Here is a 27016-nt window from a genome sequence, read left to right as displayed (position 1 = left end):
TTTAAGTCACAGTAGTTCAGACAAACAGACAAATGGGAAATATATGCAAAATGAACATTTAAACTATTATGCATTTGAAAAGAGTAACAAGGTCACTTTACAGGACACACATTAGAGCCCTCTAATAACCTCACTGTAATCCTCATTCTGTCTTTGCTAGCAGAAACACAATGAATTCTTACTTATCTTAGTCTGCTACAATCAACTCACTCTTCATGATTTATTACTAATTTCTGTCTTACAAAATAGAGTCTTTGTTTCGGGAGACCTTTTGGTAGATTTTTAACATATCAGATTTTCTTTTATCTAATCTGACATATAATTCTGAAAATCCCTTTCACAAAACTCCACAGTAAAAATGACAGACTTTTAAAAACCTGGGTTAAAGGCATATAATTCAAAGACAGTTCATGTATTTTAAATATGAAAATTTCTAAACCACAAAATACTAAAATAAATTTATTCGACTTTCTTTTTTGAAAAAATTAAAGTGAGTTAATACGGAAAAGTCAAGGCTATTGAGCTATAGGATCAAGAGGCCAACAAATAAAAACAGGCAGAAATCCACAAGGACTCCTGTGACACAAAGCATGTGTAAAAGGAAGAGTTGCAGTACAGTACTACTTTTTGCTTAGGTTGTACTGTACTAGCTAGTGGCACAAGTTAATGTAATCATTATTTTGAGCTAATTTTATTCTACATAAACAAGCTTACAAGAGAACACATTACACCAATAGCTTATTCTTATCTAACTTCTTGCAAATTTATATTGAAAGAATGAGATTTTAAATATTCCAAGCCATCTCACTACTAAGGAGAATGGGAAGAATACTTTTTGGTACAGAAATAGAAGATGATTGCAGTAATAAGTCACATACACATTTAAGCACTCAGTAAGATTCTAGCACCAGCTCCTTCTATTATTACTTGTATAATTGACACTTTAATTGCTTATGGTGGAAATTAAAGAGTTCAGAAGTGAATATCTGTGCTTTACCCAATGTTTCCTGATTCTTCTTAACACAACTCTGACAGTTTGCTTAGCAATCTACTGTTGTATTAATTTTAAAAATGGCTGCTGGGCTACATTTACTATTAGCCTATGGTTATCATGACGGTATTATTTAACCTCTTATCATAAATAACAAAACATAGTCATCTGTTAGATTTATTATTCCCATATTTACCTTGGACCAGGCAGATGTATTATTTACATTGTTTCAATAATCTTATCATTCATCTCCCAGCCTCTATCCAATGCCACCCATCTTAATCCTCCTCAGTTGGATTATCTTCCATCCATAATCCTGTGGTACTTTCTTACATTCTTCATCTGGGCCTTTTCACTCCATTATTGGAGTCCTTCCTCCTTGCAAATGTGATTTTTTTTTCTCCATGCTAACCCATCATGGTGTCCTTCTTCTTCCTCTCCTCCGGTCTGGCTGTTTCCCGTGATTCTCTCTGTCCTCCAGGAACCTTAGCCATGCCTATCTCATTTTGCCCTGCCCATGTATAGGGTGTTTAATGAACCAATCATATATAATGATTTAGGCAGGTTTACAAAGCTAAGGTAGGTATAACCAGATCTTGAGTCATCATTAGAACAACACTCAACAATCTACTTTTCAGGAAAAGTGACCTTAAACCGTATATTAAGGGTAAATTGGAAGTGATGTAAACAAATTATGATACATCTATTCTATTGTAGATGTAGATGTAAATGAATCACATCTAGTGATGTGATTCTAGTGAATCACATCTAGTGATTCATTTAAGGGTAAGTATATAGCTTCCTGGCAAAAGAAAGAATTAGTAATAAATAAAATAAAGTTGATTTAGGGAACAAAAGCCCATTGGAATAACTTTTGTCCTATCTCCTTCTTCAGAATGAATCCCTGTGAAAGTTTAATCTTCTTTCTTCTGTAAATATTACCAGGGTGAAAGTTCTCTGGGTGCTTTAATGGTTCACTTCTTTTTGTGTTACTCATACTACAGAAACCAGAAACCAAGAGCCATGGATTCAGCAGTTTAGTATTGTATGCAACATATGGCACATAGACTTTCATCAGTCTTACTAGCTGTGAACTTCTTTCAATTCCTTCGTCTTCACTCAGGTTTGGCATACACTGCCATCATCACCTTGTGGACTTATCATCACTGTGAATATGATCACTTGTTACATCATAAATTCAAATAGATATCTTTCTGATTTCGATTTCTACCCATTTCTATTATACTAGTCTTATTTTGTTTTGATTTTGGTTTTGGTTTTATTTTATGGCTTTTTAAAAGCCAGTTTCTAGTTTTCTCACAAATAGCCCTCTTTTGACTCTACTTTCATTCCTTTTATGAAACCTCTCTCTCAGCACTGTAGTCATTAAATGCTTCTTGAACTATTCACTCTTATGCTGTACTCTTGTCTTTTCTCAACCTGTTTTCTTAAGCCCAAACTATAGCTCTTTCAGTGGCTTCTAAATGCTTCAGAACAGATATCAGACTAATAGCAAACTGGCTTTGTACTTCATTCTGCTTTCATTTAGAATGTTTTTTTTATTGTCAGTATCTTTTAATTGTCACTACCTTTTCATTCTCTATGGCAATGAATCCTTAAATTCCTTATTAGCCATGTGTCAGTTCTACATCCTTTTTAACACATGACTTGCATTAACATATTGCAATTATTCTCTATTGTGAATCCTGAATTTGAGTGATTTCTTGGAAATACACAGTAAGCATCCAATTTAAATGAATGAATGGTGCTGGTAACTTGAAAAGTCTTAAAACCGAAGATACATGTAGTTACTCTGAGATCTAAGTTTAGCAGAATAAAATATGACAAACAAGTGTATTTAAAAAAGGGGAGGGGGGAAGAGGAGCAGCAGTTTTCAATTTTATGTACAATATTCAGGAAAGGCCTAACTGAGAAGGCAACAGTTGAATAAAGACAGAGAGACAACAACTACAAGTGCACAAGGCAAAGGGAACAGTCAAAACAAAAGTCCTATGGAGAGAGCATGACTAGCATGTTTAAGGAAGGAGATCCATATAGTTGGAGCAGAGTAAATGATGAGGAAGCTTCTAACAGATTAGTGCAAAGAATCAATGAAATCAGATTGGATAGATCTTGCTGGCTTTTGAATAATGATTCAGATTTAAGAAAAAAAATGGGGTGGAGGGGACTAAAGAGTGAGCAAAATCTCAGTTACTCTGCATCTTATATGGAGAGCATTATATTAGTGGTAGCAACCTTGACAGACGAGGTTACTAAAGGAGATGACAATGAAGTTCACTAGGAGAACACTTGCTTAAGCATGTGTAAGGTCTTGGGCTTGATAACAAGTACTTCAGAAAATAAAAAGTCTATTCAATTGATAATCATGGAAATTAGTACCTCAGACCAGAGTAGAAGCAGAAAAACTAGTGAAAAGTTGTCAGATCGGAGATGCATTTTTAAGACAAAATCCAACAGAATTTCCTGAGTGATTAGACAAATACAGAACAGTGAGGAAGAATTGTAAGACTGGAGGAAAAACTCTAGTATTTTGGTTCACACTGATGGAACTAACATCTGAGGTGAAAAACATGGATAGAGAGTAGTTTAAATAGCTTTATAGACAATGTAAGTAGACACTCAATACTGCATGTTTATTAAAGGTCTAGTCAAGTAGTATGGTACAGGCCTGGTATTGAGAGATGACAACTAGATTGAAAGATACAAACTTGGAAATTGAGTAATATTTAACAGTATCAAAATCACTGAAGCTTGATGAGTGCAGCAATAAAATGGGTGTTACTAGAACACAGAAACAATCAGGGACTAAGTTTGGAATGCCTAACATTAGGAACTCAGAGAAAAGAGCAGAAACTAGCAAAGGAGAATGAGGAGAAACAATTTAATAACAGAATAAGCAAAAAGTTAGAATGAGTAGGAAGATGAAGACTACAACCAACCATTAGGTTTAGTAAATACTGAAGGTGTCTGTGACTTGATAACAGCATGTCAACATTATGATGGGGTAAAAGCATGACAAGAACAATTTTAAAATGAAATCAGAACATGGTGCTAATTGGGAAGGTTATGGAACCTTTGAGAGGTAGAGTGTTGCTAGAGGAAGTATGTCACTGGGGGCTAACTTTGAAGTTTTGGAATGTGGCGCTACTTCCAGTACTATTTCTGTTTCTACATTGCTAGTGCAAATATGATGAACAGACCTCATACTCTGGAGCTATGCTTTCCTCACTGAGATGAACTGTATCCCTTTTGGAGCTACAAACTAAAATAAGCCCTTTCTCCCCTGGGTTTCTTTGTCTAGGTATTTCATCACAACAACAGAGATGAAAGTAACACAATAAAGATAAGGGAAATTTCAGAAAAGTCAGACAGTGAGATATTTTGCTGATAATGGATCATGAATTGCAAGGGGCATAGAAATATTTTCATATTTGCCAAAGGCAAGGACAGGAGTCAGGACAGAAGAGGCTAAACACTATAATATTGACTCTTAGAGGGCTGGATGCCAAGAGATGAGCGATGACGGGGGCGACTGAGGCTTCTTACTATGAGGAACATAAAACAAGATGAAAAGTATGGCACGACTGATCCTTGTAGACTCAAACATAGTGGCACTGAAGCTGTGAGTTGAGGCGGGGTTATTCATGGTATGTGTGAATCTCCCCTCTAGGGAGAGGACACCTGCCCTTCCATCTGGAGCTTTTTTGTGGACTTATTGATAGAATTGATAGTGCTGAGGCTAGCTTTTTATGAAATTCATGTGACCCTTGCACACATGGATTTCTGATTAAATAGCCATAAGTTAAAGCTTTCTCTGCTTTGGAGAAGAGTAAGCTGGCTGTTCATAGGAAGTTTGGGTTACTTACATCAGTGTTGCATGAGCGGTAGCGTTTCCTTTCCCCAAGACAGTATTTTCCACCTCCTGAAGGTCTGCAAAGCAACATTTTTAAACATGTGATTATAATACAGCTATCCACACAAAGGCTACATATATTGCTTGATGAAAACACCAAAGTTTATTGTAAGAAGATTATAAAATGTGGAATTTTTAAAAATTATTAAAACAATCATGATGATAATTGTTAACAGTGAGTGTGGCTATTCAACATAAAATTAAGGCAGCATATACAAATAATTTGTAAGACTTAGAGTTATGATGTATATTCTTAGGAAAAATTAAATTATTATACTTAATTACAGTACAATACTCAGTTCAATAAAATGACCTTAAAAAACTTATCTATAATGAAAAGCCATTTAAAATGTATTCAATAAAAACTATAATCTTTTCTTTCAGATGGGAAGCAAAGAGATAACGCTTAATGACTTCCTGAGAATAAATCCAGTTCAGAGTAAATAATGCAAAAATGATTTTCATCTCATTTCAACATAAGGTTTAAAGCATCGAATTAACAAGTTAGATGGCTTTGCATTATATAGCATTATATTACTTCCAAAATAATAAAATATACAATATCAAATATTTTCTTTCATAAATTAATCCTTAAAGTACTTAGAATTAGGGAAGGACATATGCCATCATTTGGACATGCTATTATTAAGCAAAAAGCATCTTCCTTTTTGAAAGAGGTCCAGGTCATTTCCTTGTATACCCAAGTCAACTTATCACAAGTGTTCATATTTTGGGATATTAGCTTATAGCAGCCTATGCTGAATTTAAAAAGGGATCAAGTCCACTGGTACTAATGGGTTTGGAATATATTTTGAACACCAATGAATTGGTCAGCTTGAACTAACTTGAGAAAAATGAACTGTAAAGTCAAAACAAGGTTGTGGGGATGGTGGCAGTCATGGCTGGCTTATGAATTATAACAGGAATCTCTGTTTGGTAGGAGAGCAATAACTGCTAGAAAGTGGAAAGATGGAGTTCAGAACTGCTATAAAGAAAAAATTGCTTAGACAAAAAGAATAGAAATGAGGCATTTGAAGAAAGCCAACAGTTCTGGGTTAAAACAAATTAAAAAATTAAACTAGGCCATCCTTTATCCAGATGGGGGTAGGGTAGGGTGGATAGAGAGTTTATAACATAATTCTTCAGCAAATACTAGGCAGCTAAAAAGGTACCCAGGTTCAGTTCTAGACACAATGGCAGGTAGCTAGCCAGAGCCAAGAAGTCTTAAACAGAATAAGGAAAAGTAAAATAAAGTAATAGTGCTTTACATTGTAGGAGGTACATTGGTAGGATGGAGAAGAAATAGAGCTGGCAAAGACCAGCTGATGGGCTGGTCTTGTCCTACGAGAACCCTGGCTGGAGACAGGGAGAGGAGCAGGCTGACCTGTGTGGAACAGCCCTGGGAGGAAAGTGCTCTGGGAGATGATGAACAGAAACTATTTTAACACATGGGCAGTATTATCTTCATTGTGATTTCTGATGGGAATCGAGGCATTTAAACCCCTGAAGCACTCTCATTGGTTCTTTTAATAGTAATGTGGCAGTAATAACTTTATGTGACATGTGAAAAGCCCTTCTTTTCCTAGGAATAATGGTAATGTAGCAAAAGCCAGGCTTGGATTCATCCATAATTTAGTAGTTTTCAGAGGAGATCTGATTATTACTAGCCTTTCTGGACAGGCAATGATATTCTATTTTAAAGGTTTGAGATTTCTGTTTCTTGCTTTCTTTCTTTTTTCTATTATTATTTTACTTAGATAATGAGGGAAAAGGAAGAAAAAGAAAGTCTAACAAAGCTCCTTCACTTTCCTGGACCTATTGCATGTTCTGAAGACAAGCATTTGGCTTGCTAGACAAACGTTTTTACAGATAACATGTGAAACCACAGCTTTGAATCAGTTCCAACTGTGTCTTTTTGTTGGCTCCGGCGTAGGGCTTACTTTAGCTACTTACGCTGGACTGTCACAGTGTCTTAGGGATGAGGAGACGCCTCCTCCGCAGGTTCTGCTGCACTCTCCCCACAGTGACCAGGAGCCCCAGCCCCCATTTATGCTCTGGGGCCAAGTGCCAAAAGGAACACAATCTCCCTGATAACACCACTGTAAAATTGCACAGAAAACACAGAATTAGCTTTGAGGCACATAGAGGTATGAAAAGAGAAGTCCATAGACTTTCATAAAAGTCAGGTAAAGACCAATTTTAAGCATTAGCAATCTCAAAAGTACAGACCACGGTTTTAACTGTTTTTGGACAATGGGAAAGGTGCATGTGATTTGCAAACTATCTTTAGCTGCTCAGATTTATAGTTTCCAACATGTACCAGTTTTAAAAGCCCTGACTTTGGCAGCTTTTCTTTGTTTCTCTTCCTCCAGAATTTCAGTGTTTTTCATTATAGAGTTAGCTATAGGCTTCAAAATCATTTTTAGATATTGTAGTAATTTCTTCTAAAAAAAAATCTTTATACTCCACTATTATTAGAGTTGTGGAATGATAACACACTATGGAAAGTTCCCCAGTCTTTATGATGGTAATTGTTCATTCTTTAAAAAAAAAAGAAAGAAAGAAAGAAAGAAATTGGTTGAGGCTACAATAGTAAAAGAATGCTTTGTGGCATTTCATCTAGGAGCAGACATAATAAAAGTAATGCAAAGACACTAGGGACTAGGCACAAAAGCCCTTACATAAACTAGCCATGTATAAGGCTCCTATATGAACATGCATACTGGAATTCTGCTCAACTTTACCCTGTGCAATAAACCACATATACTGCATCGAAGGAGAGAGCCAGAAATAAATTATCAGAAAGCAGACATCACATAATTAGCTCATAACTCTAGGAAGATAAATCTTATTTGCAGTAGATGTCAAAATAAAAGTCTTCCTTTAAAACAAACATTTGTAGGTTTTTGTTGGTGCATTTTTTCTAAATTATCAAACATTAACAAATCAAATTTATGCTATGAAAGTGATATGTTTATATGGATAATAGGCTAGTTATTAGAGTTATATAAGAAATTCGACTTTATCATAAAATATGGGATATCTAGAAAGTAATAATTTCATCATCCTAATTCTATCACCAAGTTTGTTGGTTTTTACCTCTGAAATCCACTGGGAACTCTCTCACATTCACTCTATCACTGCCACCCTATACACTAACAGGCAGACAGAGTAGCTCCTCCCTTGGTGATTCTGCTTCCATTTTTCTCCACTAGAAACTATTTCTCAGGGGAAAAAAACCCTCAGGTATGGTTTTTAAAAATATAGCATCAGATGCTGTCATTATTTTACTTAAAGGACCTCAGTGGTTTCCCATATCCTTTAACCCTAGACTTGCTGATGGAGAGCTTCTATCCTTCTTTAGCCTCCTGTCCTTTGATTGAAAGCAGCAGGCTCACTGTCTTTTTTTCCCCCTTTTCCTTCCTTCCTTGTTCTAAACTTGTTCCCTCACTAGCACATTTTCTTATCTTTCAAGTAGCACTCTCCCAGTAATTGACCCCACAGATCAAAGAGATTGCTAGGTTCTCTACACTGAGCCATAGCCCTAGTCCTTTTTATTACCTAATTAGTCAAGATAAGTTCTTGGCACATAGCCCCAGGTTGACCCTAAGTACTGGGATTCCAAGGTTGTGCCATCACACTCAGCTTCCAGCTCTATATAGTTGTCTTCTGGTTGTTTAGCCTCGAATCAAGTACCATTTCAACAGATAGCTTTTTCCAGGACTACTCTTATTTTGACAAGGTACTTTATCATCCTTTCTTGCTCCAGGACCTTCTTTTCCATTATGGAACAGTATGTATGCTGTTTCAATCATCTTACCATTTGAAATTACTTTTACTATCTTACGAATTCCTTCTTTGTTCACCGCCTTCCTTAGAATGGAGGAGTCTTGAGAATATCACATGGCTACTGTTAAATTGTAAAATTCTGTTCATCAGACTAACCACATTTTAAAGATGTCATAGCAACATGTAGCAACACAGTAGGAGAAGTGAAGAGCATTATAATGATCACTGGTTCCCTGTTGAAATGAAGAATGCTTCCAGTACTACCTGGTATCTAGGATATATATGCAAAAGCTATTAGATGAATTATTATAGTTAAATTGTATAATTTGAGTAATGTTTTAGTCACTATAATATGTCACAAAGGAGGTAGAAAAAATTAAGGAAAAGAAACTCATATTTGTGTCCTTGTCATTTCAGACTTCCTTGAGAATACATATGATTTGTAGAGAATTTTTTTCCTTTTTTAATTAATTACAGTTTATTCACTTTATATCCCCCCTGTACCTCCCTCCTCCCCTCCCAGTTCCACTCTCCCTCTTCCCCACCCGTGTCCCTTTCCCAGTCCACTGATAAGGGAGGTCATCCTCCTCTTCCCTTTGATTCTAGAAATTTTTTTACTTTTTAATTTTTTTCTTGGGATAAAAGAATAGTGAGGGCCATAAGAATACTGAAAGATATAAATTTTAAAGTATTTAACAGTATTAGTATAGATGCTCACAAAAATATAGGGCAGTGAGACAGTCATATAAATTCTCTTGCTTTCCCTTTGAACCTTATTTTGGGGCTAGAGTAGACCTCTGTGGTAGAATAGATGGTTAACATCCAGATATATAGGTTCAATCCCCATCATATTTGCATACAAATTTTAAAATAATTTTTAATTACCATATATAATTGAGTTTTCACTGTAACATTTTCATGTATGTATATAATATATACACATTATATACATATATATATATACATATAATTATACTCTGTTCTTTTTTGACCCCAGCTCTCCCAAGTCTTCTTCCTCTCTACGAATACTTTATATTTCTTTTTGCATGACTTATAGTTCATTATCCTCTCTTGGTTTCTACTCCAAAATTTATATGAAGAAACCCCTTAAAGTAAAAGATAAAAGCATTATTGAATTTTTAACATGCCGTTCAATTTTCATCAAATTTGGGAGATTTTGGAGGCATAAATGTTTTAGAGACAGGATCTCATGTAGAACAGAATAGCCTTGAATTTGCTGTGTAGCCAAGGTTTACTCTGACCTTCTGATCCTCCACCCTAGCTTTCCCACCCTTACACAAAGCATAGTATTCCATAAATTATTTTCTAGAAGATATTTAGTGTGTATATATATATATATAAATTATAAAAACCTTATATATATATATAAGGTTTTTATAATTATTCACTGAGTTAATAAAAATCATGATAACACAAAGCTAAATAACAAGGAAGAATGGGTAAAATAATCATAGTAATAGTATATATGTTCACCATTCAGTATTATCTGTAATGTCAAGTTGACCATCAGTAAATTTTACTGGCACTTTCTCAGAAAATTAGGAATAGTACTACCTCAAGATCCAACTATAACACTCCTAGGCATATATCCAAAAGAAGCTCAAGTATACAACAAGGACATTTGCTCAACCATGTTTGTAGCAGCTCTATTCATAATAGCCAGAACCTGGAAACAACCCAGATAGCCCTCAACGGAGGAATGGATAAAAGAAATTGTGGTACATTTACACAGTGGAATACTACTCAGCAATTAAAAACAAGGAAATCATGAAATTTGCAGACAAATAAATGGATGGAACTAGAAAAGATCAACCTGAGTGAGGTATCCCAGAAGCAGAAAGACTCACACAGTATATACTCACTTATAAGTGGATACTAGACATAGAATATAAAATAAACATACTAAAATCTGTACACCTAAAGAAGCTAAGCAAGAAGGAGGACCCTGGGTAAGATGATCTATCCTAACTCAGAAAAGCAAATGGGACAGACATCGGAAGAGGGAGAAAACGGGCAACAGGACAGGAGCCTACCACAGTGGGCCTCTGAAAGACTACCCAGCATGGTATCAAAGCAGATGCTGAGACTCATAGCCAAACTTTGGGCAGAATGCAGGGAATCTTATGAAAGAAGGGGGAGAGAGAAAGACCTGGAGGAGACAGGAGGTCCACAAGGAGAGCAACAGAACTAAAAAATCTGAGCACAGTGTTTTTTTCTGAGACTGATACTACAACCAAGGACCTGGTAAGGAGATAACCTAGAACTCCTGTAGAGATGCAGCCCATGGCAGCTCAGTCTCCAAGTGGGTACCCTAGTAAGGCGAACAAGGACTGTCTCTGACATGAACTCAGTGGCCTGCTTTTTGATCACCTCTCCCTAAGGGGCGGGGCGGGGTCAGCCTTACTAGGCCACAGAGGAAGACAATGCAGACAGTTCTGATGAGACCTGATAGGCTAGGGTCAGATGGAAAGAAGGACCTCTCCTATCAGTGGACTTGGGGAGGGGCATGGGAGGAGGTGAGGGAGGGAGGATGGGATTGGGAGGGGATGAGAAAGGGGCCACAGCTGGGATACAAAGTGAATAAACTGTAATTAATTAAAAAATTAATTAAATAAAAAGATGAAACTTTTAAGTGCTGTATTTTATTTCTATTATTTCTCTATCATAAAGTTGTCAACAAATGCTCTATTTTCAGAAGGATACTCTTACTTCATTTTAAACTATGAAAGCTAGATACATAGATGCAATCTAGCTTCTAACCTTTACTCTTAAAGGTTATGACCAAACTAGTAATTTTGGATGGTTCTAGCTGTCTTGTTACTATATACTCATTTATCTAGGTTAAGTTGGATATTTGGTCTTCCTTCTGCTAATTTAAGTGTACTTAATAAAATTCATAAAGTTGAGATAAATTTGAGGGACATCTAGGTTGATGTGGTACATTTACACAATGGAATACTACCCAGCAATAAAAACAAGGAAGTCATGAAATTTGCAGGCAAATGGTGGGAAATAGAAAAGATCATCCTGAGTGAGTTAACCCAGAAGCAGAAAGACACACATGGTATATACTCACTTATAGGTGGATATTAGCCATATAATATAGGATAAACATACTGAAAACTATATTCCTAAAGAAGCTAAAAAACAAGAAAGACCCTAGGGAAGATGCTTAATCCTCATTCAGAAGGGCAAACAGGATAGACATCAGAAGTAGAAGACAAGGAACAGGACAGGAACCTTCCAGAGTACCTTTGAAAGACTCTACCCACCAGGGTATCAAAGAACACAGTGAGACTCATAGCCAAACTTTGGGCAGAGTGCCGGAATCCTTATGGAAGAAGAGGGCGATAAAAAAGACTTGAAGGGGATAGGAACTCCACAAGGAGAACAACAGAGACAAAATACCTGGGTCCAGGGGGCCCTGCAAGGACCGATATTCCAACCAAGGACTATGCATGGAGAGGACCTAGATCCCCAATTCAAAGGACGCCCCTTAGCTGCTCAGTTTCCAAGTGGGTTCCCTAGTAAGGGGTGCAGGGGCTGTCTCTGACATGAACTCAGTGGCTGGCTCTTTGATCACCTCCCCCTGGGAGTTGCAGCCTTGCCAGGCCACAGAGGAAGATGATGCAGCCAGCCTTCATGAGACCTGATAAGCTAGGGGCAGATAGACGGAGAGGAGGTCCTCCCCTTCGCGGGCATAGGGAAAGGGCATATGGGGAGAAGAGGAAGGAGGCTGGAGTGGGGATACAAGGTGAATAAATTGTAATATATATATATATATATATATATATATATATAATTAAATTTAAAAATAAAAAGGTGAAATAATTTAAACTCATATTTGCAAAATAAATACCATATTGCTTCTTATTTTTCACATTTCTTTTAAATTAAATATTTTTAAAACATTATCTAGAAAGCAGTGATTCTTTTAAACATTTTCTTTAAAAACAGCCATAATTTATAAACTACATCACTTACTATTGAATTATTACATCGTATTATTGTATAATTCTACAGTATTTACAAATGAGTTTTTGTTTTTGGCAGTTATTGAGATAATATTACTCTGTAGGCAGGAAGGACTGGGATTAACTTTGTAGCTGAGCCTGGCCCAGAATTCATGATAATCTTTCTGCTTCAGCCTCCCTAGTGCTAGAATTACAGGTGTGAACCACAATGCTTCCCTTTTTTTTTTTGTTTTTGTTTTTGTTCATTTTACCTGAAATCATTTTAGGGTACAATAAAAAAATATCTTGTTATAAACAGAACTGGCTCAAATTAGCATATTATGGAATAAGAGAACTCTAAAGAAATCCTAAAGTGACTTAATACACAGCAGTTTCAAATCCTGAAGTGACTTAATACAGAGCAATTTCAAATCAGAAGTGCAGAAGCCCTGGCACCACACTTTCAAAAGTCCAGGCTTCCTCCACACCGAGCAGGTGTGTGGCTGTTCAGGCTACATTTCAGCCCAGATTCCCAACCAGAACTTGTAATCCACATTATTCACATTTCTAGGGCATATGGAAGAATTATTCTCTCCTTGCTCCGTGTGTTTATTTGGTGTCTAGTCAAAACATATTAATCCTACCCTAGGTAAATTAAAAATAAGGTTGCAAGTGCCCTGCCATATATCCAGTGCTTTAAAAGTAGTAATAGTAATCTCTTTCTAATCCAAACCTATTTTCCCATGTAAAGATATTAAGGATCAATGTCACCTACATGTAAACCCAAATGCTGTCCTATATCTCTAATTGAATCTTATAGAATCATTAAATGAATCTTCTGGCAATAAGCCAAATATTTGAAATTTACTTTGTGGTTACAAATAGGGATTATAAGGATTGGGTTTTGGGTATCCTCAATATCCTGTTCAGTAACAATGCCAATGCCACTACTGAAGTTCATACAAATAAATCCTTATTTACTATTTCATCAAATACAGCATCCCAAATTCTTACCCAAGGGGTTATTGCTAATGCTATATCCAAATAAAGTTCTTTGGCTGAAAGTTACATTGATTGATTTGTAGGAGATTGACCCGTGGACACACAGTACCAGCACACTGTCTGGGCTCATCAAATTTCCCCCTTTAGTTAATGCTACTGTCCCTGAGCACATCCATTCAGACCATATGGTTCTTATTCAGTCCATGAATGGCTTATTCAGGCAAACATCCAATGGCTGTAATAGCAATGTCAGACCCCCCAGGACTCACACAAAGATCAGTTTTTAATTTTTTGGCCATATTTCTTATTCCATCTGCTAAATGTGCATGAAACAGTTGTGGAACATTTGTGGAACTGTGCCTCCGGGCAAGCATCCCACAACTTTTGCAGCCAGAGTTTGACGAGATCATCATAGATCCAATCCTCTGGCTATGTATATGCTATCGCTCAAGTGATATTTCTAACTCCTCTCTTTAAAAAAATTATTCAGACAACTGTGAGCAGCTTTGGTTTTTATTCACTGGCTTGGCTGGCTAGATTGTGTATAGCTTACTTTTTATTCTTTTGATGAGAGTAGTTTTGAAACTCAAGATTGAGATTGTAATTTGTGGATATTCCATTTGCACCTCTGAAGCCATCTGCCTGCTGTGTGGCACCTACTGCTGCTGGTGATGATGTGTAAGCCTGGCACATAACAATGCTAAGTGATGATATTGAGAAAGCCCATGAAAAACGCACTCCCATCTCACTGCCTCATTCCATTATCACTGTCAAGTAGGTAAAAGTTTGTTTGCTCTTTTATGAAGGATACCATTATTTTATCCGTTTTCATACAAACACACACTATTTGTGCAGTATTCTGTCCACACTGACTTCTTACTATGATTTCTTACCAGACAACTGACCATTACATCTTGATAAATGAGAAATCCACCTGCCTCTGCCTACCTCATGCTTATTGATCTATTTCATTTCTATAGAAATGCAATTCTGTTTTTTTCAATACACACAATTCGCTATCAGAAGATATATTAAAATGGGAGGATTTCAGCTGTGGATTAGAAAGGCCAGTGCTGAAGCCTCAGGTATGATATAAAAGCCCTGTGTAGCGTTGGCTTCTTCAGTGTTTCTTCATCTGTAAAGTGATGTTAAAACAGTACCTGCTTCTTTGGGGTTTTTCTCAACAGAAAAATGGCATAGTATAATTACTTTTAATTACTTATAATTACTTAAAATTACTTTTAAAATTGTGTCATTGCCATTAGTATTATTGGGAATGTCACCTATATTTACATGGCTAGTTTAGACTAACCATAAGGTTGATCAGGTCAATTAAAATTTCCACTTTAATTTTGCCACTAGGATTTTGTATGGCTTTTCTTTTTCTGAGTCAAAATTCTGAGTTCTGAGTACTCATTTAATTTCCAAATAAACATTTAACTCTTAAATAAAAACTTTAGGTATAAAATTTGTATTTAGCAACAGTAAACATATTCAACTTTTAATAAAAATTCATAGAAATAAATAGTAAATATAATCAATGAGTGAAAAAAAAGTATTTAGCCCACTTATCTTTGCTTTTTGTTTCATTTTAAAATTCAGGTTAATTTAGTCCTCTAAAATCTTTCTTTAAAATTCAAAGTTTGTTGATTCTCCAACCAAGGACCATGCATGGAGATAACCTAGAACCCCTGCTCAGACGTAGCCCATGGCAGCTTAGCATCTAAGTGCATTTCCTAGTAAGGGGAACAGGGACTGTCTCTGACATGAACTCAGTGGCGGGCTCTTTGACCTTTCCTCCCTCCAGAGGGAGGAGCAGCCTTGCTAGGCCACAGCCAGTCCTGATGAGACCTAATAAACTAGGGTCAGATAGAAGGAGAGGAGGGGGGCAGGGAAGAGATAAAGAAGGGAGGGTAGGTTTGGGAGGGAATGAGGAAGGGGGCTACGGCTGGGATACAAAGTAAATAACCTGTAATTAATATAAAAAATAAAAATTATAAAAAATCAAAGTTTGTGTATGTGTGTGCAAGCATGTGTGTTTGATACTTGCCATGTACTTCATACATACCAAGTAAAGAGTTCATTTCATTGGGATATCCTCAGCATACACTCACTTTTAAATTTTATATTGAATAGGGTCTCAGTAAATTGCCCAGGCTAGCTTAGAACCCACATTTCTTATGTCTCACAAATAATGCCATCACACTTAATAAATTCTTTTTTTGTGGACACTTTGAAGGTATCCTAAATGGGTTTCTATTATTGTCCTTCTAGGAATCTACATTTAGTTTTCTCGTCATAGGTCCTTTATTTTAAGGTTTAACAGTACCATTCCTAAAATTATCCATCTTCTATGCTTCTGGGAAAATGACTAAGATTTGCTTTCTATATTAGCTCTAGGTGATGAGAGCCACCATATTGAAAATCTGACAGTATACTGTTGTGTTGTGAATAAAATTGGCATCTTAATTCACAAGCATTCTTAAGTAGTTTTTTGTGGAGTTCAAGTTAGCCTGTGGAGGAATGTCATGAGCTGGTAAGGTCTGGGAAGACAGGCAAGAAGCTCCCAACAAAGAGCACTAAAGCCAGAGCATTTCTCACTTTGAATGCATATACTAAAATTATGTAGAATTCATTTGAAGAAAGGGTTTAGGGATCTGAAAGTCTACCAAATTAAGAATGTAAGATATAGCTGGGTGGTGGTGGCACACACCTTTAATCCCAGCACTTGGGAAACAGAGGCAGGCAGACCTCTGTAAGTTCAAGGCCAACCTGGTCTACAGAGTTAATTCCAGAATAGCCAAGGCTACACAAAGAAACCCTGTTTTTGAAAAACAAAACAAACAGAATGCAAACCTTCAGGAATCAAATGTATGTTTTCCCTATTTTATTAACATTGTCTTATCTCTGCTTATTTTTATTTGTCCTTAAGAATAATTCTAACTATTTACTTAAACTCAAATTCAATATTGTCACTTTTACTTTGCAAATGTTTTTGAGTGTCCTCCAAGTTTGTAATTTCTAAGAGATATTCAGTCTTTATCACATATATGCATATAGTTCTATAACATGATAGCTTAGGGCCTGCTATCAAGCACAGCACAAAAAGATACTAAGATACTTTTGCCACATAACTGATTAGTGACATTGAGCCATGTATGTTTAAATAGCCACTGCTCATAATATAATTGTTAATATTTGGAGTGATTATATAACTTCTAAAATATTTGTGGGAAGGCTCTGGGATGTTTATTCCCTGCCTTTTTTTGTAGTGCTGGGGGTCAAACCCAAGCCTTATGAATACTAGACAAGTATTCTGTCACTGAGTTACATCTTTAGATCATGGATATTTAAGGAAAATTATTTTTCTGCTTAAGAAATAAAGTAAAATAAAAGCCCATCAGGTCTACTGACAGTGCTGTTCTAGAAGATAAATAGTAATTCAGGCCAGGCCGAGAAAAGAACAGTCAATCAGTGAACTGCTAATAAAGCAACAGATTCCCATTTGCGGCTTCCTCCTTCATTTGTACATTTCTTTGCAGATGGATGTAAATTGCTACTTGTCCTTGACAAGGACTGGCAGGTCCAAAATAAACCTAGACTGTTGTTTCAAGAATTGGTTCCTAATATTTTCTATTACTTCAGTGTAAAAGAAAGAAAGAAAGAATTTTGTAGGGTATGAATGTCTCTGTATTTTTATTGGCTACTTATAAAATTTGAAAAAAAATCCCTAGTCCTTTAAAAATGGCCTTACCAATTCTTATATTTAGCATAATTTACCAACATTTCCAAACTCAGCATGGAAAAGCCATCAACATGGCACTAGGTCATGGGTCCTGAATGAAGCCGTCAGCAAGAATTAATAAACTGTGACAGCTGCCCCAAAACTCTCATTCTTTTTATTTAAATATCCCACTGCAAGCTGAAATTCATTGTGATCTTTGTTAAAAGTATCCCAGCTCACATGGAAGAAGGCCGAACAGAGAAGAGATGACAAGTATTAGTTATAAATTCAGTCCATAGAATAAATTCTAGAATTTATGTATATAACAATTCCAGAGAATTTTAGGAGCAGGATAGAACTATTTTTTTTTTTATCTGTTTAAACAAGTCTTCTATTTTTTTCTGTGGGGCTGAAGATTGAGCCCAGACCTTCATACATTTTAGGAAAATGCTCTAACATTTCAGCTACATCCCCAACCCTACATAAACAATCATTAGAGAAGATGTTTCTTAAATCAGATTAATAAAAGCTAAGATTATCTAGCTATAATTTTCATGTTTAATAAATTTAATTACTGTTCTTTTATACCAAACTGACACAGAAAAGTTAGCTGCTATTAATTTCATAAGTAGGCATATTTGTTGATATGAAATAAGGCAATTACCACTTAGAAACATATCATTTCAAAGTACATATTTTTCATATTATTTTTTAATTAAATTGTTTAAATTTTTGATATTATAAATAAGTTTCCCCTTTGCATTATATTATAAATTTCCCCTTTGCATTTCCTTCCTTTAACCCTTCCAAGTATCCTCCCCTTATACCTTTCAAATTTGTGATCTTTTCATCATCATCATCATCATCATCATTGTTATTACTGATGTTTCTTGTATTGGCTATTTGGTGTTCTGTATGCTTCTCTTAATTAATACTGATTTCTAGTATGTGGGCATCAGCAGCAAAAATTGATAGTTTAAGCTATGTGTCAAACAGCTAACAAATCACTTGTACTTACTCCTTTCTCAATATTCCCAGTCTGACATAGTGTCCCCTCAGCGGCTGGAATACTGTTGGTGACACAGCGATTGCTTTTGCTGAGGCACCAGAGCTCTCTACACACTTCCTAGGAAAGAAGGCAAAAGCAAGTTGATGAGGAATAGAGGGTAAAATCATGTATATTTCTTACATAGAGCATAGGCATAGTCATGCAGTATCATGTGCTGCTACTGAAAGAGGATGTAGGGGGAAGTTCTTTCAGAGGCTAGTTAACTCATTCAGCGGGATAATTTAAGTTTGGTTTAATTTTTGTTTCAGAAGATAAAGTGTGACTTATTATTTAATACCACTAGGGATCTTTTAGTATAAAGACCTTTCATTAATATGGAAGAAAAAAATTATGTATAAAAGAAATTTGTTTTTTTGTGCTTAGAAGCATATAGTAGCACAAATTTAGCAATTACTAATAAAGCATCATCAGGCACATAATTCCTCAGACAACATTCAAATAAAAATAATTTTTAAAAACTGATACTAGAAAACTTCCTGAACAGAACACCAACAGCACAGGCTCTAAGAGCAACAATCAATAAATGGGACCTCATGAAATTGAAAAGCTTCTGTAAAGCAAAGGACACCGTCATCAAAACAAAGCGACTGCCTACAGATTGGGAAAGAATCATCACCAACCCTCTATCTGACAGAGGACTCATATCCAATATATATAAAGAACTAAACAAGCTGAAAAGCAACAAACCAAGTAATCCACTTAAAAAATGGGGAACAGAGCTAAAGAGAGAATTCTCTGCAGAGGAATATCGAATGGCAGAGAAGCACTTAAAGAAATGCTCAACCTCATTAGCCATTAGGGAAATGCAAATCAAAACAACCCTGAGATTTCACCTTACACCCATCAGAATGGCCAAGATGAAAATCTCAAGGGACAACACATGCTGGAGAGGTTGTGGAGAAAGGGGAACCCTTCTCCACTGCTGGTGGGAATGTAAACTGGTACAACCACTCTGGAAATCAATCTGGCGCTTTCTCAGACAACTAGGAATAGCGCTTCCTCAAGATCCAGCCATACCACTCCTAGGCATATACCCAAAAGAGGCGCAAGTACACAACAAGGACATTTGCTCAACCATGTTTGTAGCAGCTTTATTTGTAATAGCCAGAAGCTGGAAACAACCCAGATGCCCCTCAACTGAAGAATGGATGCAGAAACTGTGGTACATCTATACAATGGAGTATTACTCAGCAATGAAAAATAAGGAAATCATGAAATTTGCAGGTAAATGGTGGGACCTGGAAAGGATCATCCTGAGTGAGTTGACCCAGAAGCAAAAAGACACTCACGGTATATACTCACTCATATAAACATACAATATAGAATAAACCCACTAAAAGCTGTACATCTAAACAAACTAAGCAAAAGAGAGGACCCTAACTAAAATGTTCAATCCCCATCCTGAAAGGCAAAGAGGATGTACATCAGAAGAAAACGAAAATAGGAAACAACCTCGGAACCCGCTACAGAGGGCCTCTGAAAGCCAGAAGAAAACAGTAAAAAACCTTGAAACCTGCCACAGAGGGCCTCTGAAAGCTTCTGCAGTATAGACTGTCAAAGCAGATGCTGAGCCTGATGGCCAACTGATGGGCAGAGTGAATGGAATTTTATGTAAGAAGTGGGAAATAGTAAGAGCTGGAGGGAACGGGAACTCCACAAGCAGAGCAACAGAACAAGATAGTTTGAACACAGGGAACTTCCCAGAGACTCATACTCCAACCAAGGACTATTTGTGGAGATGACCTGGAACCCCTGCACAGGTGTAGCCCATGGCAGTTCAGTGTCCAAGTGGGTTCCATGGTGATGGGAAGAGGGACTGCCTCTGACATAATCTGATTGGCCTGCTCGTTGATCACTTCCCCCTGAGGGGGGAGCAGCCTTACCAGGCCATGGTAGAGGACAATGCAGCCACTTTTGATGGGAACGGATAGACTGGGATCAGAAGGAAGGAGAGGAGGACCTCCCCTATCAGTGGACTTGGGGAGTGGCATGCATGCAGAGAGGGGAGGGAGGGTGGGATCGGCGGGGGAGGAGGGAGGGGCTCATGGGGGGATGCAAAATGAATAAAGTGTAATTAATAAAAAAAAATAAAAGATTTAAAAAAAACTGATACTATACTGGGGAGGCGAGAGAGAGACAGAGACAGACATACACACTGTAGAGTAGATAGAAATGTAACATGTAAATTTAAAGAAAAATGAAGTACATTTTATTTGGAGTCATTTCTAAATTTTGTATGTCTAAGAATTATCTAGAAATGTTATTTTCAGTTTACCAAATAGTTTATCACAATGACAGGTAAACTTTCATAAAACACTGCTATTAATGACATTTTCATGTCATGAGACATAGACACAGTTGAGAAGTAAAGCAGTGAAGTATGGAAACTGATGAGTCTACCAGTGGAGATGCCCACAGGACACTTTAGCACACTGCAGGAGCTCTCTTTGGATTCCCATTAAGGATGTCCTCTACCAGTCAGGAGGGAACTTACAATCTACATTAGGCTTTAAAATACTGAAAAATTGGGGGCTAGAGAGATGGCTCAGTAATTAACAGCACAGGCTGCTCTTGCAAAAGACTTGAGTTTGGTTCCCAGCACATACATGGTAGATCAGATCCATCTGTAACTCCAGTTCTAAGGAATCCAAGGCCCTCTGGCCTTCATGGGCACCAGGCATGCACATGGTGCACAGACATACACACAAGCAAAACACTTATACACACAAAATAAAAACTGAATTTAAAAATTAAATACACTTAAAAGTTTTAAACTCTACTGAGAAACTAGCAAGCTAAACAAAAACATTAGAAGAGAATCCTGGGGTTCATAATATCAACCTAAAATGCTCATTTTAAAATGAAACTCAATAAAAAATACTTCCTTGTTTTTACAATGTATTTTCAATACATTTTTTAGTTTAATATTTTCAAAGTAATAGTACTGCTACTAAAGGTTTTAAAATACTGACCTATATGTAAAAAAGCCCTGATGAGACCTGATAGGCTAGGATCAGATAAAAGAGGAGGAGGACCTCCCCTATCAGTGGGCTAGGGAAGGGGCATAGGGGGAGAAAAGGAAGAGTGGGTGGGACTGGTAGGAGACAAGGGAGGGGCTAAGCCAGGGTACAAAATGAATAAGTTGTAATAAATAAATAAACAAACAAACAAATATTCAAGATTCAGACAAGTTCACAGAGACACATTTAATAGAAAAATATATTTAAAATGTGAAAAAAGTTAATGCATAAATTTATCTCTGTACTAGACTACTAATATTTTACTTTTTGTTAGATCTAAGTCTTACTTTAGACAAATGTAAAAGAAGGTTAAAATGTACTTTAAACATAACTATACAATGTGAATTCTACTATTGAAGATAGTAGATAATACTATCTATTTCCAGATAATACTAAGGGCATCCATACAATTTAGTTGTGCTATAGAAATGTTATTTTCTAAAAGCACCTTTTGAAACTCTCTACCCAAAGTGGCAGATGATTAAGGTACTTTTCTTCATAGCTGTCATGTCAAGAATGACAGTATAGCTTTCTTCAATGTTTGAAAGACAAATTTCTGCATCAATCAGGAGCTTGTTATGGTTAGCGGCTTCCTGAAGATTGGCATTTTGCTAGGGAATTAGCTTATCCCACACGACTACATAAAGGGCTGCAGATCTACACTGGAAACTATACAGTAGTCACAGAGATCTCTGAATGCTTTCCCAACACAATTCAAAATTGGCATTTCATCTTGAGTAAGAAAGAACATTAATATTGAATGTAGGAAGATAGGTCAAAATACAACAGTTCATTTCATACCAAGTAAAAAGTTCTAGAATATGGGAAACATATTTACGATGGACCAGTTTCCTTTACACAAGAATATTAATTGTTGAATAAACACTTTCATGAAGGTTTCAAGCTTTAATGAAGTTAACCGCAGGCTGAAAGTTTTGTATCTCTTGAGAAAGTTCTATATAACAAAGACCATACTTGTCAAATTACTTTTCCTAAGTGAAATACATAGTGATAGGTGCAGTTAGTGGGCAGGAATAATGGTTTTCCCTCAGCTTAGCTCAGGAGCAACACTTTTCTCACATGTGTTCATCATTGCTGACAGAAGCTCAAATTTATTACAATTAATTTGGGTAAATCATTGCCTCTGTGCTAGGATTTCCTATAGCACCTTAAATTGCACTTTGGGAAAACTCAAGGAAGTCTGGTGCTCTGCTGGTCCTCAGGTTTAAGGAAGGGGAAAGAAGTTATCAACAGCTCCTCTAAGAGACATTCATGTTAAGTAATAGTGCACAAGAGTGAAATTTGAGATCGATCTTTAATTTCATGGGGTCAACTATAATCAGAAAAAAGATCACCTAGTAATAAAAAAAATAGTGACAGAATATTCCCTTTTCCCTTCCAAACATTTTTTACTGGGAATCTACCACATGAGACATAATATTAGCATAATGAACAAATGCTTTCACATAGAATCACAAAGACCAGGGTGTTGTTAATAACAGAAAGGTGTTGGGCTATATATTATTTATTATTAGTCCTAAGATTATCATGGCAATATTATCTAACCTGCTATCACAAATAATCAGACACAGACACCTGTTAGATTTATAATTGCCTTATTTACCTTGGGCCAGGCAGATATTTCATTTACACTGTCTCAATATCCTCACTATCCATCTCCCAGTCCTCTTCCAATGCCATCTAACTTAATCCTCCTAAATTGGACTACCTGTCATCTATAACCCACAGTACTTGCTTTTATTCTTTATCTGGGCCTTTCCACGCCATCATTGGAGTCTTTTCTCCAGGCACAAGTGGCCTTTTTTTCTCCATGCTAACCCATGGTGGCCTCCTCCTTCTTCCTCTTGTCCAGTCTGTCTGTTTTGCATGATTGTCCTCAAAAGCCCAGAACCCTAGCCATACCTACTCCATTCTGCTCTGCCCAGGAATAGGCTGTTTAGTCAGGTATGTCTTAGGCAGGTGTACACAAACAAGGATGGGAGTATCCTGCAGGCAGTAACCAGATCTGCAGGGCCAGTAATTAGCATTAGACCAACCTCCAACAGAGGGAAACTGATGCTTTTAATTTTTCTGATAAAACTAGAAGAACAGTATCAATACAGTCAGCATGTCATGACACTTTCTTTCCTACATGTGTATCAGTGTATCACTTCTTTGCATAGTGCCCACAGAGGCCAGAAAAAGGCATCACATCCCTAGAAACTGGAGTTAAAGACAGTTGTGAGACTCTGTGTAGATGCTGGGGATGAACCCTGGGTTCTCTGCAAGGGCAGCCACTTCCTTTAACCTTTCATAAGATTGCCTGTACTCTGTCCAAAGTTTGGCCATGAGTCTCAGCATCTGCCCCGATACCCTGCAGGGTAGAGCTTTTCAGAGGCCCTCTGTGGTAGGCTCCTGTCCTGTTCCCTGTTTTCTCCCTCCTCTGATGTCCATCCTCTTTGCCTTTCTGAATGGGGATTGAGCATCTTCGCCAGAGTCCTCCTCCCTGATTAGCTTCCTTGGTGTACAGATTTTAGTATGTTTATCCTATATTCTATGTCTAGTATCCACTTATAATTGAGTATATACCGTGTTTGTCTTTCTGCTTCTGAGATACCTCACTCAGGATGATCTTTTCTAGTTCCCACCATTTGTTTGCAAATTTCATGATTTCCTTGTTTTTAATTGCTGAGTAGTATTTCATTGTGTAAATGTACCACAATTTCTTTTATCCATTCCTCCATTGATGGACATCTGGTTTGTTTCCAGGTTCTGGCCAATACGAATAAAGCTGCTATGAACATGGTTGAACAAAGAATCTTCATCAACCCTATATCTGACATAGGGCTAATATCCAGAATATATAAAGAACTAAAGAAGTTAAAAAGCAACAAATCAAGTAATCCAATTAAAAAATGGGGTACAGAGCTAAACAGAGAATTCTCTGTAGAGGAATATAGAATGGCAGAGAAACACTTAAAGAAATGCTCGACATCCTTAGTCATCAGGGAGATGCAAATCAAAACAACCCTGAGATTTCACCTTGCACCCATCAGAATGGCTAAGATCAAAAACTCAAGTGACAACACATGCTGGAGAGGATGTGGAGAAAGGGGATCCCTCCTCCACTGCTGGTGGGAATGTAAACTTGTACAACTACTTTGGAAATAAGTCTGGTGCTATCTCAGACAATTAGGAATAGCGCTTCCTCAAGATCCAGCTATACCACCCCTAGGCATATATCCATCATTATTTCTTAAGTTTAATTCTTTTTACTTTGTTGATGTTAATTAGAGACTACAAGGTAGAAGGCAGAATCAATGTGCTTAAAGTCTGATTTACAAACCAGTCCTCTGAAAAAATTAAAAGTTGACTACCCTACCTTATTCTGCTAATTTTGAGAGAAAAAAAAAAATTCTTGCTTACAAAAACCTAAAATTTTGTCCAACACCAACAGTCCATAATGTGTTAATGTTTATTTAGATGTACTTGTATGCTTGCGAGTGCCATAAATACATTTTCTTTTTTACTATATACTTTAGTAATTAACAAAACAATGATTTTCCTTATTTTTGAACCTGCTTTATTTATCCTCATTTTAAGTATTTTAATTGAACATACACTTCTAAGCTGACATTAATCACCTCAGTGTTTGCAGAGATTGTGATAACCTGTTAGTCTAATGCTGTATTTTGAAAGTCATTTTATTTGCTTTCAAAATTTTGAAGATTCGTTTTAGTGCTTTTTCTCTGCTGTGCCTGTGGTTTTGTTTTTTAAATCTACTTCAGATTCATGCTCTGGGAATTTCTACTTTTCTTTCTTTGACTGTTGGCTCCTTTAATATGCCTCTATATTACTCCTCATTATACCTATTATATTTTCTTTTTAACTGTATGTTTCTTCCCTTTCTGTAGTTTTCATATCTTGTTCTCTTGAGGCAATGGTGATTGGCTTGATGTTGGACAATTTCCTTGTGTTGTTTATTACTCATATTCACTCTATCATCACTATTATGTTTTTATCTTCTACCATGCTATAGCTACTGGGTTACAGACGTATAGTCAAACATATTTGTTTCTGTCACATACTCTGAGTTTTTCAATCAGCTTTCAAGTTAATGTATTTACTCTCTATCAGACAGTTGATAAAAGATTTTTTGCTTTGTTCTCTCGTGAGCTACAAACTAGTGCTCCAATTTCTCAAGCAAGTTATTTTTCACCCACAAAAACATTCGCTCAACTAAATCCCTGCTGGCATTTCCCTCCAACATCCCAATCTGCTAGTCCTTTGTGACTAATCAAAGCAGCACGTCACACTTCCTTCTTAGAGATGTAGGTCTGTAAGGACATTTGTATGAATAGAGGTCACTTTAATAAAAACTGAGACCTGAACCCACTTATCAACCTGTATTTTAAAAATTAACATAAGGAGGGTAGTAATCTGGTTACTGCCCATCCCCTAGTCCTCTTGCAGTGAACTCAATAAACTTATCTTTAAAAATACGAAAGATATCTTTTTCCACTGTTTCTTCACCTGCGCTCATGACTTCAATATAATGTAGATTCCAGAAATGAAGCTACCAAGAAATTTACTATGAAATTTACAATACAGGAAGCTCTTTCTATAGAATTTTCACGATATCTTTTAGGTTTTATATATGACCTTTTTCTAATTATGAGAAAGCTTGCCTGCTACCTTGAAATCATAATCAGAGACAATGAATAATTTTCCAGTTTGAGGGAAACCTGAACCTTAGTTTATGCCATGGTGGGTGCTTGGTAGTAATTGTACAATAGTCTCAGCACCCTCATTATCCTATTCAGTAGCATTCTCATCATCTGTTTGCAACAAAGATGGTCAATGAAGAGAGCAAAGCCCTGAGAAGGTCAGTAAGGAGCATCAGCAAAAGGAAATTGAAAACCTACATATACTAACTCTATGGTCTAGTCTAGGTCTAGGGATCTAAACAAAACAAAGTTACGGCATTTTCACTAAGTCCTTAAAGAGCTTAATCCTATTAAGTAGACAATTTAAATGAAAGATTTTTGAAAGGGAACAAAACAAACATGATTTAGAAATTCTAGTTAAATAATTACTAATTTACCACACATTCTGTATCTATTCCTCTATTGAGGGACATCTAGGTTGTTTCCAGATTCTGGCTATTACAAATAAAGCTGCTATGAACATAGGTGAGCAAATGTCCTAAGTGAATGGTGGGGCATCTTTTAGGTATATGCCTCAGAGTGGTATAACTAGATCTTGAGGAAGCACTATTCCTAATTTCCTGAGAAAGAGCAAGATTGATTTCGAAAGTGGTTGTACAACGTTACATTCCCATCCCACCAGCAGTGGAGGAGGGCTCCCCTTTCTCCACATCCTCTCCAGCATGTGTTGTCACTTGAGTTATTAATCTTAGGCATTCTGATGGGTGTGAGGTGAATTCTCAGGGTCGTTTTGATTTACATTTCAAAAATGACTAAGAACAATGAGCATTTCTTTAAGTGTTTCTC

General features: G+C 36.6%; 1 protein-coding gene across 1 annotated transcript in view; it reads right to left on the bottom strand.

The window, feature by feature from the left end:
- Adamts6 (ADAM metallopeptidase with thrombospondin type 1 motif 6) overlaps positions 1–27016 on the bottom strand; it is a 268080-nt gene that overhangs the window by 108068 nt on the left and 132996 nt on the right. The window contains exons 11-13 of the mRNA XM_055601955.1: positions 18433–18540; positions 6879–7024; positions 4879–4942 (exon numbers count right to left, since the gene is read on the bottom strand). Of these exons, the coding sequence (XP_055457930.1) occupies positions 4879–4942; positions 6879–7024; positions 18433–18540 (318 nt within the window). The remainder of the gene's footprint in view (positions 1–4878; positions 4943–6878; positions 7025–18432; positions 18541–27016) is intronic.

This window comes from Psammomys obesus, unplaced genomic scaffold (genome assembly GCF_907164565.1).
Source record: "Psammomys obesus unplaced genomic scaffold, mPsaObe1.curated_primary_1811, whole genome shotgun sequence".
Classification (NCBI taxonomy): Eukaryota; Metazoa; Chordata; class Mammalia; order Rodentia; family Muridae; genus Psammomys; species Psammomys obesus.
Note: the sequence above shows the minus strand (reverse complement) of the source record. Positions and strands in the feature narration are given on the sequence as shown.